This window comes from Pelecanus crispus, chromosome 6 (genome assembly GCF_030463565.1).
Source record: "Pelecanus crispus isolate bPelCri1 chromosome 6, bPelCri1.pri, whole genome shotgun sequence".
In the NCBI taxonomy this organism is placed as follows: Eukaryota; Metazoa; Chordata; class Aves; order Pelecaniformes; family Pelecanidae; genus Pelecanus; species Pelecanus crispus.
Window position 1 is genome coordinate 17,132,840 of NC_134648.1, and position 15,260 is coordinate 17,148,099.

The following is a 15,260-nucleotide window of genomic DNA, read 5'->3' on the forward strand; positions in this document are numbered from 1 at the left end:
ATAGAAGATGCAGTACAGCCAGATCCTATCTTAATCTATGGAGTTTCTTTCTAGGGGGTCAATGCAATCCCATTTTTTTCTTGTGGATCTAATTAGCTTTTCACAGCAAAATATCCTCCCTTTCCTATAACCAGCAGCCACTGATTTTAGACAATTTGGTTGAGTCAAAACTTTTTTTAGTCCCATCAGAAGACTTTTCCAAATGCTCAAAATAGCATTTCCTCATTTCTCTCCCCATCACCTTACACCCACAAATTCATAAAATAGTTGGCAGCTTGACTTTCCATTAGCCCTTGGAAAAGAAGCTCAAAGAGATCAGATGATCAGGTGTTGTGAGGGTTTCTTGCTGAAAATAACAAAAAAAAATCAGACATTTGAAATTCATTTTCAGCTTCTATCTTACCAGAGGAACAATTAGTTTGCCTGGAGCATGAAACAAGTCTACAGAAAAGTAACACAAAGCAAAAAGACATTTGAACAGCACTGTCAGGGCTCACTGTACCTAAACATGACAGGAAAACTGTGATGTCAGATCTGTACCTAGCTCTGTAGAAAACACTGAGACAGGTGCTCAAATTAATGATATGAGCAAGGCTGCCTTTTTATAATGAATATAACCAAAGCAGTTTATATTCCGAAGAGCTATTTTAACAGTCAAAGCCAGATTAACAGCTAAACGACATACAAAATGGCTCTGCCAGAGAACAAATTTAGAAGGCCGACACGTAACCCTCATGAAAACGACAACAGTGATGGTTACTCGAAGTCCTGCCAGGTGCCCTTTAATAAGCAGAGAATGTGATTAGTGCTGCAATGCAAAGAGACAGCGTGCTGCAACATGACTCCGTGCTGGTCTGCCAGGAAACCTTCACAATAGAAACCCGGGGTGCACTGGGATTTTTCATGCATAATAAATAAAGCAATAGACTAGCAGACTGAGGCTCCTTGCTGAACACCAGTGCCCTCCGCTGCGTGTGCTGAAGATTCCTCCAAATACTACAGCAATATGAAAAGCAAGAGAGAGAATTTCTGATTTTCTCTTTGTGACAGACTGCCGAGCCCCCCAGGACCGAATGTCAGACACATGACTCCATCTGCCGCTTCGTAAAGCTGCTGCGAACATCTAAATAATACTGTCAGCATAATGCAGAAAGCCGTCCATCAGACTGCGCAGTCTCCTCTCCCCATTGGTGCTCACTCTGCCATAGAAATATGCCTTTCATAATCTGTTACAGTATTTCCTCAACTGATGCTTTATACAATAATTTAGTTGGAATCATGGAACTTCACTAAAAGAACGTGACCTCGTTAATTAAGAGGTAATGGCTCCCACATAAGAATCCCTCAGCTTTCTTATTACAAAATGTGGAAACAAAGTGTTTGGGATGCCATTAACATCACCATCATTTTAGGATGTGTATCACCAGCTCCCTAAATTTGGGATTAGTTTACTGCATTTGTTTTCCAGCTCACAATTGTATGTTCTTACGCTAGAAGAACATCGAAGAGCAAATTTTGACAGATCATGGAACAATAATTTTTTTACCACCCCTCTAACACTACTGCACGCTTTAGTTTAGAGCATTTGAAGCACAACCTGCCATTTGAGTGGAGGGCTATTTTACCCAAATTTCCTCTACAGAGACTATTCGTTCATTAAATTTAGTATTACTGTTTACTCTCCAACTGGATGAATTGCAGCTTCAGAGGGACAGGAATGACCATGTCATATTTACAGCAGTGGTTGCACATGAGCCACAAAAGACAGAATCTTGAAACAGATCACGTTCTAAAATACAGCAAACAAAAAAGGCTGTGGGAGACAAACCTGTCCCTTTTCTGGAGGGGCCTATTATTTAGCAGAAAGTTGAGAAGTGGTTTTTAAAAATGTTCTATGAAAATGCTGTTGCATTGAACACAATGAAATGGTGCTCAGTGTGCTCAGACAGGGACTTGTCTCCTCATATGTCACTTGTGCTTTCACATGCAAAACACGCTTATGGTTGGGTGGCCAGCTTGGCCATTTTGGCTTTTGTTGTTGTTGTAACATTAATTACACGGTGCCCCTTCCACTACCCTTACTCAGAGGGAAAAAGCAGTGCTAAGTAGCTAACCTGAAAAGAAAAAAGTCCAGAGGAGACAGAGACAAGATCAAGGGAGTAACTGCACAATGACAGTAATCACAAAGCCCAATTCCTTCTTGTGAACACTGCTGCACTGCCATCACCTGCACTGACAGTGCTCCTGTAGTGTGGGTCACTATCAAAGCAGTATCAAAGCCGAGATTTGTGGACTGTCTCACTGAAGGAGGTGTTAAATCATCCATGCAAGAAAACAACATAGTCCTGAGCAGAAGTCAGAGTTCACCATGCTGACTATGAAAGTGCAAGGAAAAGCCTTTTGCACTATTTGAAGTAGCCACACGTCCAAACGCTTTTCCCTTTCGAAACACCATACCAGAAAATGTTTACTGGAAAGGTCCATGTCTTTCCCTTCCAAACACACAAAAATGCTTCAAGTGTCCAAGTTAGCTGTTACATTAGCAGAAAAAACACCAATTAGATTTGGGATCAGCCACTGCACCACTGCAGGCATGCACAGACCAGGTAAGAAATAACTGCTTGTAAACATATAGTCAAGTGGACCCAAATTCCCCCTTTGAAGGCTGCTTTAAAGATGAACTTCAGCTGAAGCTGATAAGCTTTTAAAACTTTTAAAAACAAGCACTTCTCCCTACACATCCTCCAGTATCTTTCTTTTTGAAGATTTTTATTGGTTTATACAGGTTCAGGAAATTACTAAAAGCAAGACCAAAAAGGGATATTACGCTTTACCAAGGTTTTGGGGAGCCAGACTATAGAAGTGTCATCCTTGTAATGATTTTTTTTTTTATTTAACTATTTCAAGGAGGCTTGAATAAAATTTCTATGTTTAATTTTTATTAAAATAATACATTTGCGTTTGGAGGCTCTTCAAGGCATTCTGTCCTGTGCCCTGTGGTTGCAGTATAGTCAAGACATGCATGTTCTATAGCAACTCTACTTTTGCATAGTTAATATTGCTTGATTATTTAAGCTGCAGCACTGTATGAGCCGCATGTGGCACGCTAAGTGTTCTCTTAAAGGATAACTATTCTTTTTTTAAAAAAAAGGAGGATGAAAGTCTTAGTGGGGAGCCCGTAGGAACCTGATAAGAGCCTTCTCCATAAATACCATTTTTAATCACATGCTTTTTAGGGTAAGAATCAAACCTCCTTACTTTTTCAGTGTTGAAAACACTATAGACTCCCAAACCTGGAAAAGCTCAACTTTGTCACAGTGATTTAGTTTTATTATTTCAATCATTCAAAAATTTGGTCTTAATATGGTGAAGTTCAGTGTTACACAGTGCTATCATACTCACAATGAAAAGCCAGCCTTTGTTGTGCTCAGTAAGTACATACAGTTTTCAGTGTTGGAAGATGTTTTTCAGATGTGAGATGTTATACAACATTTATTAAATAATTATTCATTTTTTCAATCAAAAATAGGCTGCCTCCCATGATGATTAATCCTTGATTGAGGTGAAAAGTGCAAGGTTTTCTCTTACTAGGCAGGGATTTTCGTTTTCAAGTGAAAGGTCATACAGACATGAAAAATATTACAATACTTGCAATTTTAGAATGTGTCACAGGATCCAAATCCAAATCAAAACAAAAAACAATCCAAAACAAAAATGTGTTTTCACCAAGAACTAGAAGTGAAGTTTACACTTTTTCGTGTACTAATTATTACTTTTAACTCATCAAGTAGGTATATTTGGAGACATCCCGCACCACCTTTTCCTTTATATCAAACATTTACCTCATGATCAAATGAAAACTGAATTTCTTCCAATTTACCCATGAAAAAGGAGTCAGTGCCATCACAGTGAAGAGAACGGCCAAATTTTGCACTGACTTCAGTAGAAGAAAGCAAGAAAAGAGAATTCAAATAACTGACCCGTACAAATGGATGCAGACTATATAAAGTAACATGAAAAAACTAACTGCTTGCTAGCCCTACAAATCAGTTTGTATCATCAGCAAGATGACTGGAACACAACTTCAGCATTTGTGAAATGAATCATAAATCTAGCCTCTCTGTCTTAAAAATGTTTCTATTTAAAACATGATGCAACAAAAAAAAAAAAGCAGAAACACATTTGTATGTACAACCAAAAATAGTGATTTGAATATTATAGTGTTAAAGGCTTGCTTTTCAGTTTACCTTTCATATCAAACTTGAGTTATTTCAGTCTAAAAGTCAATCATTCAAGCATTTACTAATTAAGAAAAAAAACAATGATATAGTTGTCCTAAATAAAATCTGCTTGAATTATAAGCTATTAGAAAATTGTACAATCAAGTAGACATATTTACGGAAACCTGTGTGATATCTTTAAGGAAGATAGCAGTTGACAGCTTTGAACTAAGAGTGACAAGTGATCAGAGAAATCCTACCACAAAATGTTCTAGAAAGTCAAGCTTTTAAAAGCATATGTAAAAATTCATTTCAGAAATAAAATGTATCATAGTTTTTTAGTTCAAAAAAATAGTAATTTCACATCTCTCTTGTCCTTAAAATAAAATCGACTAGCTTCCAGCATTGACAATTTTCCCATTTAATTCAGTGAGTGTAGCACTCAGCTTAGACAGGCATATGATGTTCTTTACATATGCAGAGTTCTTTGTTTATTTTAACTTCTAGAATTTCTTTCCCCTACCCATTTTTTCCAGATATTTCTGCCTAGAAGGCAGAAAGCTTAAAAGGACATAAGGAGAGAGAAGGTTGTTCAAACTCAATGCTTTGCCTTCATGCACACTGAAGGAATATGCTAGCAGTACACTTTTACTTCATCAATTCAGCAAGAAACACAATGTGATTCTTCAGATTGCTCTTCAGTCGACTTTCAGAAGCACCAGCTTGACAATTAATAGAGGCGTGTGACACTGAACAAGTAAGGAGAAAGTAAAGGGAAATCTTTTCTTAAAGCCAGCCATAAACGAAGTAGAAGTTAGCAAGTTCGCTACAAGGTTTAAAGGTAGAAGGATAATTAGAAAATATACTACAGTATATATGGAAATATACTACATATACAGAACACCACCTCTGTGGCCACTTAATGAAACTGATAAAGACACCAAGCTAAAATAAATACCTTAAAAATTAGGACATGGAATGCAGCTTGGATACCAAATAGCTGGTTTCTCCACACCTGTCATACCACACTTAAGAAAATCAAGGAAATTCTTCACTTAGCATCTCAAAGCATCAGTCATGGCAATCAAAAATGTCTATGTGAATGGAGCGCTGGACTGAAACTTAGAAGACTGTTTCACTTCCAGCTCTGATTAGCATAGAATTCCTTTCTTCATCTCTCTCACCCTGTCTATTAATGGGGATAATTATGGTAACCTCTTTTATAAAGCACCTGAAAAATCTACAGTTAAAAATGTTCTTAAAAGTGTAATTATAAATAATAGCAATCACGTATCAAACTTTGGTTCTCAACTCATCACAAGAAAGCAACAATCTGATTGTTCCTGGAATTAGTACACAAGATGCAATTTTTCCACCAACATTAGCTTCCCAGTACTTTCATCATTATTACAACAGCTGCATGATACTAAGATGCGCTAAAGACCCTGACTACTATTGCCTGGCATTTTGAAGATTTTCCGAGCTTCGAACAACAAAACACCCAGGATTTTTTTTCATTGAAAATTTCCATGTTAAACAAAGACACTTTTGACCAGCTTCAAGCTTAGATGCTACTCTGAATCTGCAGCTTGAATTGCTGCAATGGCTGCATTCTAAAACAGGCTGCAGCACTTTGCAAATGTATTTTGCTGTTACATCCATCAACCCCCCTCTCCCTACAGGGGCTGGTCAACAAGGGGACCTCATCAGCAGCAGCACTTATGCCACCAGTTTCTCCTCTTCTTTCCTCCACATCTATATGTTACTTTCCTCCTTTCAGCTGCACACAATGCCCTTAATAACTCAATATGTTTGAAGTGCACATTTTTCTTTCAACTTGTGCTACTTAAAAATGAAAAAAGGTGAGAAAATTTGATATAAAATTAAGCTACTTACCAACTATTGCCAGATTATGCTCTGAGCCACATGCGATCTGAAAAAGAAGTATGAATGAGTGAAAGAGAACCCGCTTACCAGTAGGAAGGCAACCACAATTATGACAGGAAATTAAAAATTAACCTGAAACAAACAACTACCATTTGTAGGATGCAAAATCAAGGTTGAAGTGCTTTCACTTTTAAACGAAATTTCATTTGTAGTCTCACTTAGCGGCTTGGTGGCAGGTGGGTATGTTTATTTGTTTTGTTAATAAACAGGCATTGTCTTTTCAAAATGCAGTCACCACTGACATTTCAATCCTCAGGAGCAAGACTGACCACAATTCTGCAAAAACATCACACCCTTGACAACATCCACTGGATCCAACAAGACTATTAATGTGCATAGAGCAAAAACAGATTAAGCCTTTGCAAGATGAGAGCCATACAGAGACAGCTGGGAATCGAAAGGGGGATGAAGATCTCCATTTCTCTTATCTATACTGTTTTTCCAGATCCCTGTAGAACTGCACAAAATATACAGGCTCAGTGTGATAAACCTAAAGGAGTATGATCCCTATGGTCATTTGTCTAGAATGGAGAAAAAATACCATAGAACTCAACTCTTTTATTAGTAGCAGGCTGGTTTAATTTTTAAAAGCTGCAGAAAAAAAGAAAGAAATCCATGCAAACATTTTCTCCCAATCTCATTAGTGATAGAAATCAGTTATAAATTTCTTTTCAAAGCAAACTCATAGTTCAGTGTATTTTTCTTTCTTCTTTGCAGCTGCTGTGAACATGTCACGTTTAAGTTGCTTTAGCCTATATCACGTAGTATCACTCACTAAGCTCTCCTAAATTCTTCACAAATGATGGCAACACAGGCACCAACATCAGCCCGCTGCCCTACTGCAAGGGCTTGCAAAAGAATTCAATGGGAGAGACAATGTCACTGCTGGCATAATTGTCAGACGTAATACAGACATCATCTTGCACAAGGTTACCCTGCTGACTGCCCTCAAGTTTTAAATTTAAACACAAGCAATCCCCTCAAAATCCTGTATCCGGTTCATTGTCTTACACCTAGCTGCCAATTACACGTACTACTGAGCTGGACAAAGTTAATAAGCACATTCTTCTACTTCTTAGAAGTACATCTGCAATGATAAAATATAAAGCAGAAGTATGTTTAAAAAATAGAAGTCCACACCATCAAAATTTTATATGGTTTTGTGCATTAATAACTTTATAGTTTTTATGGCCACAGAAACTGTTGCAATCATATCAATGTCTGCATAACATAAAACCATAGAAGTTAACAAAACAGACCTTGTACTCAGCCCACTGTGCTTGAGCATTTACCGGAAGAGAGATACCCAGGACCGACACGCAGACTGGCTTGAGCAATTGTGTTACAAATAAACACTGCAATCACTACTACTCACGATGCACCCACATCACAGCTGTGACATGAAAACATTTGGTCAATGCCATCCTAACACAACAATGGCAAGGAAGACAAAACAGACTCTTCAGGATAGAGGTGCTTAGCCAAGACATTAAAGCATTCAGGAAAACGGGACAAGAAAAATAATTCAAGTCACGGCACACTCCAGGGTGGACTCATCTTCAGAAAAATCAAGACAAAGCAGCAGGAAAAGCCATGCCTTTGCAAGAGCACTAGCATAAAGTCTTCTATTCCACAATATTGCAGGCAGGCAAAGTTTCAAGCCCTGAGTGTTAAAATGCATAAATCATCACCATATCCCATATCATTATCCTCACCACACGTCAGAGCCCTACATGGGAGCAGGGCTCATTCCTAATGCCTATTCACTGGCTAATGGTCCCAGCAATGCTTCTCAAGCTTAAAGGTTGATGCCATGGAAACAAGATCCACACGTGGAAACATACACGGAAGCTTTCTAGCAAAAAGCAAATTCTGCATCTTCACCAAGTGCTGAAAATTGGAGATACTGAAGCTGCTGCTAATAAAATAAATAAATTTTATCTGAGGTGTGAATAATCCTATCTCAGCTACTTCCCTAGGAAATATGCTAACACAGGCACCAATTCAAAAGCATTGGTACAAAAGAACTGCTCCGACTGGTGGCTCATACTTACTGCCAGGACCCTTTTCAGAAACACCACATTAAAAAAAAACAACCCACCCAAAAAACAACCACCCAGAAAAAAACCACCCAAAAACCAAGGTGTTATTTAGAATATAAAACGTCCCCTGACAAAGAAGCATTTTCTTCCTATATCTAACAGCAGCAGCTACAGAGCCTGCAAACCAGATTAAAAAAATGCTGGTGACCTCAAAAAGCTTTGTACTCTACTCATCTAGCCCACCGTTCAGAGCCACCCACTAGCGAGCTTATCAGGTTGCAAGGGAGTCAGTCAAACTGGGTAGAAGCAGACCAGGAATCGCTACATTATACAGACTCACCAGCTCTGGGGAGTTGCCCCCATGACAGCCATTCACAGCCAACACGTGCAGATGCGCTCACTGCAGCTCTGTAGCCTGATGCAGTAAAAGCTACTGCAAAGCACAAATGGCAAGTGCTGCTGCACCCCTTTTTTGGTCAGGTAAAAGCCACCTCAGTGGAAGTGCCACCTTTGCCAGCGATGACTGAAATCAAGCAAAATGGCAAGCGGCTGAAGGCAGTGCCCTAGAATGACCTTCGATGGCCCACAGCAAGGACAGCACACGCCACGTACCAGCAGCAGTACCGTGCTCCAAAGAATTTGCTAGATTGAGAGCACAAGGTTCACCACCTCTGCCTTATCGTAGGGTGTCACCACCTGACAACACAGACTGACTTTGTAGGAATCCCCAAACAAAAAACACCCTTGGGGACTCTAAAGTTTGCTTTCTGAAACAACAGTCTTATTCACTCTCCATGCTGCTCGCTACAGGCTACACCATCCACCCACAGGATTCCTGCTGGCCTGCACACCTGCAATGCTGGAGCTCAGAAGGCACCACACCACAGAGGTGAAGCAAGGTTGCCACTGCTTAATGAGCCATGCTGACTTGCAGGTTTTTCATAACATCTTTTTTGCAATAAGCTTTAAAATGTGACACCCCCTTTTCTTCATGACTCCCCACAACAGGCAACAATCAGCCAAGAACGCGTAATTTGCTGGTACAAATACGGACCAGCCAGAGAACGGCATTGCTGAACAGATGTTTTATGCTTACATTAGATGTAATAAGCTCTGCAGTCAGTGCAGGTCACTGAGAAAAGCCTGGTATTTACTGCAGCAACCATAATTTTCTGGCTACTTCTCTTCTGTCCCCACCCCCAACGTGCTGCAGAGAAATTAAATTCCAACAGACATCTGTGTGCTCCCAGTGGATAAGTACATTCACGGGACCTTAGAAACAAGACAATAATGCTTTCTAATTGGGCAACGTTTTTACATTGTTTTAATTGAAAAAAAAAAAATCACTCATCTTAAAGACAAATCAGAGTCACTGCTAGTGAGTGAAGCGTTCTGTGAGCCTAAAGAAACATGACCCCCTCACCCCAAAACAATTCATATTAAAGTTTCTTCTCTGTTTGGAGGAAAATTTGAGAAGAGTTGTGCAAGGATATTGTGATCTCTATATAAATGATCTCAAAGCACTTTACAAACACCTGTGAGGCAGGAAAAGGATGCTTAGGGACCATTTTACTCAGAACTCATTTACCTTATTATCCGTGCCCTTTCAACCATACATAAATTGTTTGTTTCTTCCCTTAAATTGTGTGTTAGCAAACTGTTTTCTACCTAGCAATGGTTGCAGTTCAGATCCATCCATCCAGATTAACACACGTGGTGAGAAGCAGCTAAGGGCCCAGCATTTTATTAATCATAAATAGTCAGGACAGAAGCTGCATGGATGGTAAAGAAAGACCTTAGCACAGCAACCACTAACTCCGGGCAAAACACCAACACCTTTCTGCAGCCTGCAGATACACCTATGGCCCAGCCCTAACGAAGATTAATTGATTGAATGTAAAAGCATTGGGTTACACAAAATAGAGAAAGTATTTCACTTGAGATTAAAAGATTTTTACATATTTAAAATACTGTATGAAGTTTAAAAATAATAACGTTTAATATATTATATATACATTCATATATATAAGAAAATCTGTGCATATATATGTAGCACATTAGGAAGAGGTTATCTACTCAAGAAGATGTTGTCGGGGAAGAAAGTTCAGAGGAGAGGTTAGGGTAAATACAGAGCACCTCCCTCTTATATCTGGGATAGAGTTCTTTCTGAAGAACAGCTATCCCTCCTTTTGCTCCCCCCCAGTCCTGTGAGGTAAGAAAGTATTGTTCTCTCCTTTGTAGACAGTAAACAAACATATACAGGATAAAATTCGTGTATATTTAGACATACAATATCCCACTAATTTCAAAAGGTAATTAAGAAACAAAATACTCTTTGTCAATCATCCTCTAAGGGACTTCCAAGCACTATAACAAAACAAGTCTGACAAAGTGTATAAAAATCCAAGTTTCAGGATAGTACCTTGAGCACAAGGCTACTCCTTCTGTTCTTCCTGTACTCCCAGGGACTGAGGATCTGTTGTGCAACCCATCAGGAAAACGATCGAGTCAGAACTGCAGGGAAAGTCAGCTTAGTGCTGCAGCATAAGGGATGGGACAGTACAGGAGGTTGCAAGGAAGAGGCACGGGGAGCTGGACTCACAAGGGGGACTGCAGAATGAAAATTCACAAGCTTCTGAACATCAGGGTGCTTAGCTAGAACAACAAAAGGACCTCAACGCCATTTATTTTTGGTTCACTGCCCTATGAGTGCAGGTTAATTCCCTACAGTGCAGCTATTTCCCAAAACATTTAAGGATATGGAGGCTTCCATCACTTCTCAGAGATAAGAGCATGACATACAAAATAGGTTTATAAGGATGAATGAAGATACAATGTTTAAGTAGTTGCATCCAGATTCTAGTCACTACCACTTCTAACTTTTTAATTGCACAAAAGCATAGCTCTTGAGAGAGAGATGGGCAAGGGAAGGAAACCATTAAAAGGGTGTGCACATAAGTACTTTTACCCAGGACTTTGTATCTGCTGTTAGTCATGGCATCTCATATCTTTTGACAAATTTCACTGTAAGGAAATTGCCAAGGCCAGAACACACAGATTTTATTCCTTCTGGGATCAGAAGTCCTAAGGGAAGGAGACGAGGTGACCAAGAGACTGCAGATCAAAGCTTATGCAAGATAGGGGAATCTTCTCTCCCAGAGCTGTTCTTCCATGCCCTTGATTAATGTATCATAACAATGATTTGTACTGTTTGACAGACTCTGCCCAACTACATTTGTATGCAGAATTCTACTGATGTGAAAAAATAAAGGAATCTAATTAGCAAAGCTGTCCTGCTTCCAATGATCCTTCACTAGGAACTCTGTGTTCCTCTTCTGGATCATTTGACTCCTGATTGATAAGAAGGCAGCTTGCTAACCTAGTCACATTCCTTGGCAAGCACAAGACTAAGCACAGTTTAATGTGACACATGTTAGCAGTAAACTAGTACAACCTCACCAAGAACAGCACATTAAATCTGTTCCTAGCTGTTGGCTGTATCAGTTGAAAAATGAGAGGCCCAGTGTCCTATAGCTTACAAGACATTTCCATTTTTCATCAATCTAATAATCTAATCTCCTACTCAAGGTCAATTTTTTGTTGTTATGTGATTGGCTTTTTAGTCTATATGCAGTTTTACTTTCTACTACAGCAAGAAAATTCACAACAGAATTTAAACCGAAGCATGCGTACTGAAGTCTGGAAGAAAACATTCCTCCGAGACACACCTGACCAAAGAGAAGATGCATTAAGACATTGGCAGGATGCAGTAAGCTTTCAAAAGAAAGATTTTGTAACTCTCTATAGCTTCCAGAGTTATGATCTATGCCCTCCCTGTGTGAAACTAATCCCAAGCCTGCCACACTTGTAGCACAAGACACAAAACACTTTTTCCCCGTGCACCATTTCCCTTGCTTCTCCACCCACATTTCAGAGTCCCATCTCCAATCATTCAATATCCTGCCCTGCCAATTGTCTTACAGTCACCAAAAAGCCATCTAGCCAACCCCAAGATCTTGCCTTTACACCCTCTGTGCCATAACTGACATATATAAAAGTCCCTGCACATGTTCCCTCCCTACAACATTAACCATACATGAGAAACTGCTATGCTATCCACCGACTCACTGAGCACCACACTTCCAGGAACAGCTTCTTGTGGATAACAGCATGCAGTTGCACTTCTCTGATTCAGTCAGTGCAGCTTGGGTCTCAGGTGCTTTCAGGAGATGGAAACAGAAGTAATTCCAAAGAAAAACAAAACAACAACCAAAAAAAATCACCACCAAAAAACCAAACAAACCCAACAAAAAACCCTACACAGAAAAAACCCTACACATCCCCCTCCCCCCCCAAAAAAAAAACAAAAAAAAAAACCCAACCCAAAACACATACCAAAAATCAACCAATCTTTTAGTATCAGGTAGGAAGCATCACAACCACATAAAGCTATCATTAAAGAGATCAGGCACAGAAGATGAAAATAAAAGGAGGAAAGAAAAGCTAATTGCTAAAGCAGTCAGCAATTTCACAGAAGGTTTACATCACAGCAACCATGTGCACCCACAAAGTCTACTTGCAAGGCAAGTGTGGTCATATTGAAAAACTTAGATATGTACCATTTGCCTCAAATTGAGGATGGATGGATTGAGATGTCAAGACAAAGATCCATGTCCACCAACAAAAAAACCTCGTCATCAGATGACTCGAGGACAATACAAAAGTTGCTGAGATCCCAGTAAGAACACCCAGTGGGATTAGGTTTGAGTAGAATGACAAGAACATAGCCAAAACAAGTTTGATAAAAATCTTTACAAGTCAGCCAGGTCAGCTGGCTCTTCTCCATTGCCTGAAGATTTTCCAGTTAGTTTTTGTATCCTTCTTCAGGCAGTCCCCTTCCTTCCTTGGGGTTCAGAGCGCATTAGCATCTTTCATTCCAGGAAAATCAAGGTCTGTCACTTTCATATCCCTCAGCCTCACTAGTCTGTCAAAATTTTCCATTTTTGCAATCAAGACCTGAGCCACAAACCAATTTCTGTTTATCCTTTCATCATTTTTAAAATGAACCAAGTCATTGTCATTCAATCCCCGTTTGTTTCCTGTAACAAGATCCCCATTCAGTCTTCACTCTCTTGTGAAAATTAAGACTAAAGTATCCCTTCTGATTGATAAAGAAATCATCAATCACATCAGCCCTGACTTAATGTGTACATGCTCCCAAACTTATGTCTGTGCAGTGCAAATCCCACAAGGCCAAAATCCTAACTAACATTACAGACATTTCTATCCACATCCAAATATGAACTAAAGGAACAGGGTCTTCAGCAGATGCACAGTTTCACCCAAGGGACCTTCTTCAGCATTTTTCTCAAAATTATTTTGATTTAGATTGTTTCATCCACAATTCCCAGCTCCTTACAGTCTCAGTGCTTCTCTCTCCTAAGTTAAATGAGAGACACTAAGATGAATACTTTACAATCTATTTGGGCTTGCTTTGGGGACTACAACTAGTTTGCTCTTTATTTGAGGCCACAAACACCACTTTGACAGGAGAAATTAAAGAAACCAAGGCCAGAGAAACAAAAAGTTTCAAAACCTCTTCATACACTGATCTGACTGTACCATCAACACACACATCCTTACCATCAGATTATTCTGATGTTTTCAGGTCAAGAATTGTAGCTTGTAGCGTGCCAAAAAAACTTGGGTGTCTGCCTTTTCTTCCTATGCTATTTTACATGCAAACAACAAAAAGAAAAATGTTCATTATAGCATACGTCATCATTACCTATCTGAATGTGCTAATTTCTAGTACTATGAACTTAATGAAATGAATGGTTCTATTAAACAATGACTGCAGGCAAACATTCTGTCGAAGTACATGTCATTATCCAGCATTTTATAGGCTTAGAATAAAAGTCATGATGGCGAGTATTATTTGGCAACAAAACATCAAATTCTACTTAAACAACTATTTCCAAGGTCCTTCTGTGGATGTATAACTGCAGTTTTAAGTTTTTCAAAAGAATCTGGGCTTCACATCTCTTTCCTTGTGGCAAAGCAGTCCATTTTTAATTCATTTGGAATATATTCTGGAATATTCAGTGAAGCTGGAAAGAATCACAGAGTAATCAAATGTACATGTCGTGGGAACTCAGCTCTCCTAACTGTGGTGTTATTGCAAGCAATCTCACTACAATTCTTCTCCATAAAAAAAAAATAATGCAGACAACTCAGCATACCCAGTCTGTGCAATTACACAACAGTACAAAGCCTTGCATTTTTGTAGAACTGAAATGAAAAATAGCACTTCTTATAAAGTTCACACCCTCAAACAATTGACTGCCTGGGTATTCTATTTAGATATTGTGAACAGGCAGACATTGTCCCTAGAAGACCCTCTTAAAGGAGATAAGTACTGATAGCGTGGCCCTGGCAGGGGCCATACTGCCTCAAGACAGAAGCCATCACTTGATTAGCCCTGTCCAACCATACTGCCCAGAGGGAACTGGCCCCACCGATGTGAGGTCTGACTTTGTTGACTCTCTATAATCCTTCTTTTTCTAGCACATAGTTTTCTGGAACCTCCTTACAGTATTTTCTTCCTCTACATGCTTTTCACCTTCACTATCCTTCATTAAAAATTGCATCCAAAACATCTGGCAGTATTATCAAAAGAATATTATTAGTGATGTCATTAAGGTATACTACTCTTATTCTGAAGTGCAGAGGTTTTTGCTTCTTCCAGCAATAAATCCAAATTTATGATAAAATTTTGAATGTCTCAGTTCTTCAACACCCAGCATCAGGATGTGGGAAGACTAATTTCAGGGAAATTACTAAATGTTCAAGGAAGTTCTCATGCACAATTGGACTGACCTTCCATTTCACTGCTAGTCCTGTTGACCTCAGTGAGCACTGCTGCTTGCATAAACTGGCAGTACACAAATACACTGTCACGGAAGAAAATTAAAAAACTACTTAATCTCAAAAAAAAAAAAATTATATCCTTTGAAAGAAATGAGCAGGTTACTGGAAGCACAGAACCACT

The 15,260-nt window shown here is 39.2% G+C and overlaps 2 protein-coding genes across 2 annotated transcripts in view; one reads left to right on the forward strand and one right to left on the reverse strand.

Moving 5' to 3' along the window:
• SERGEF (secretion regulating guanine nucleotide exchange factor) overlaps positions 1-15,260 on the reverse strand; it is a 161,162-nt gene that overhangs the window by 58,981 nt on the left and 86,921 nt on the right. Inside the window, 1 exon segment of the mRNA XM_075712343.1 lies at positions 6,117-6,153. Coding sequence (XP_075568458.1) covers positions 6,117-6,153 — 37 coding nt within the window.
• The window catches only part of GTF2H1 (general transcription factor IIH subunit 1), a 227,247-nt gene that overhangs the window by 22,571 nt on the left and 189,416 nt on the right, over positions 1-15,260 (forward strand). The window lies entirely within an intron of this gene.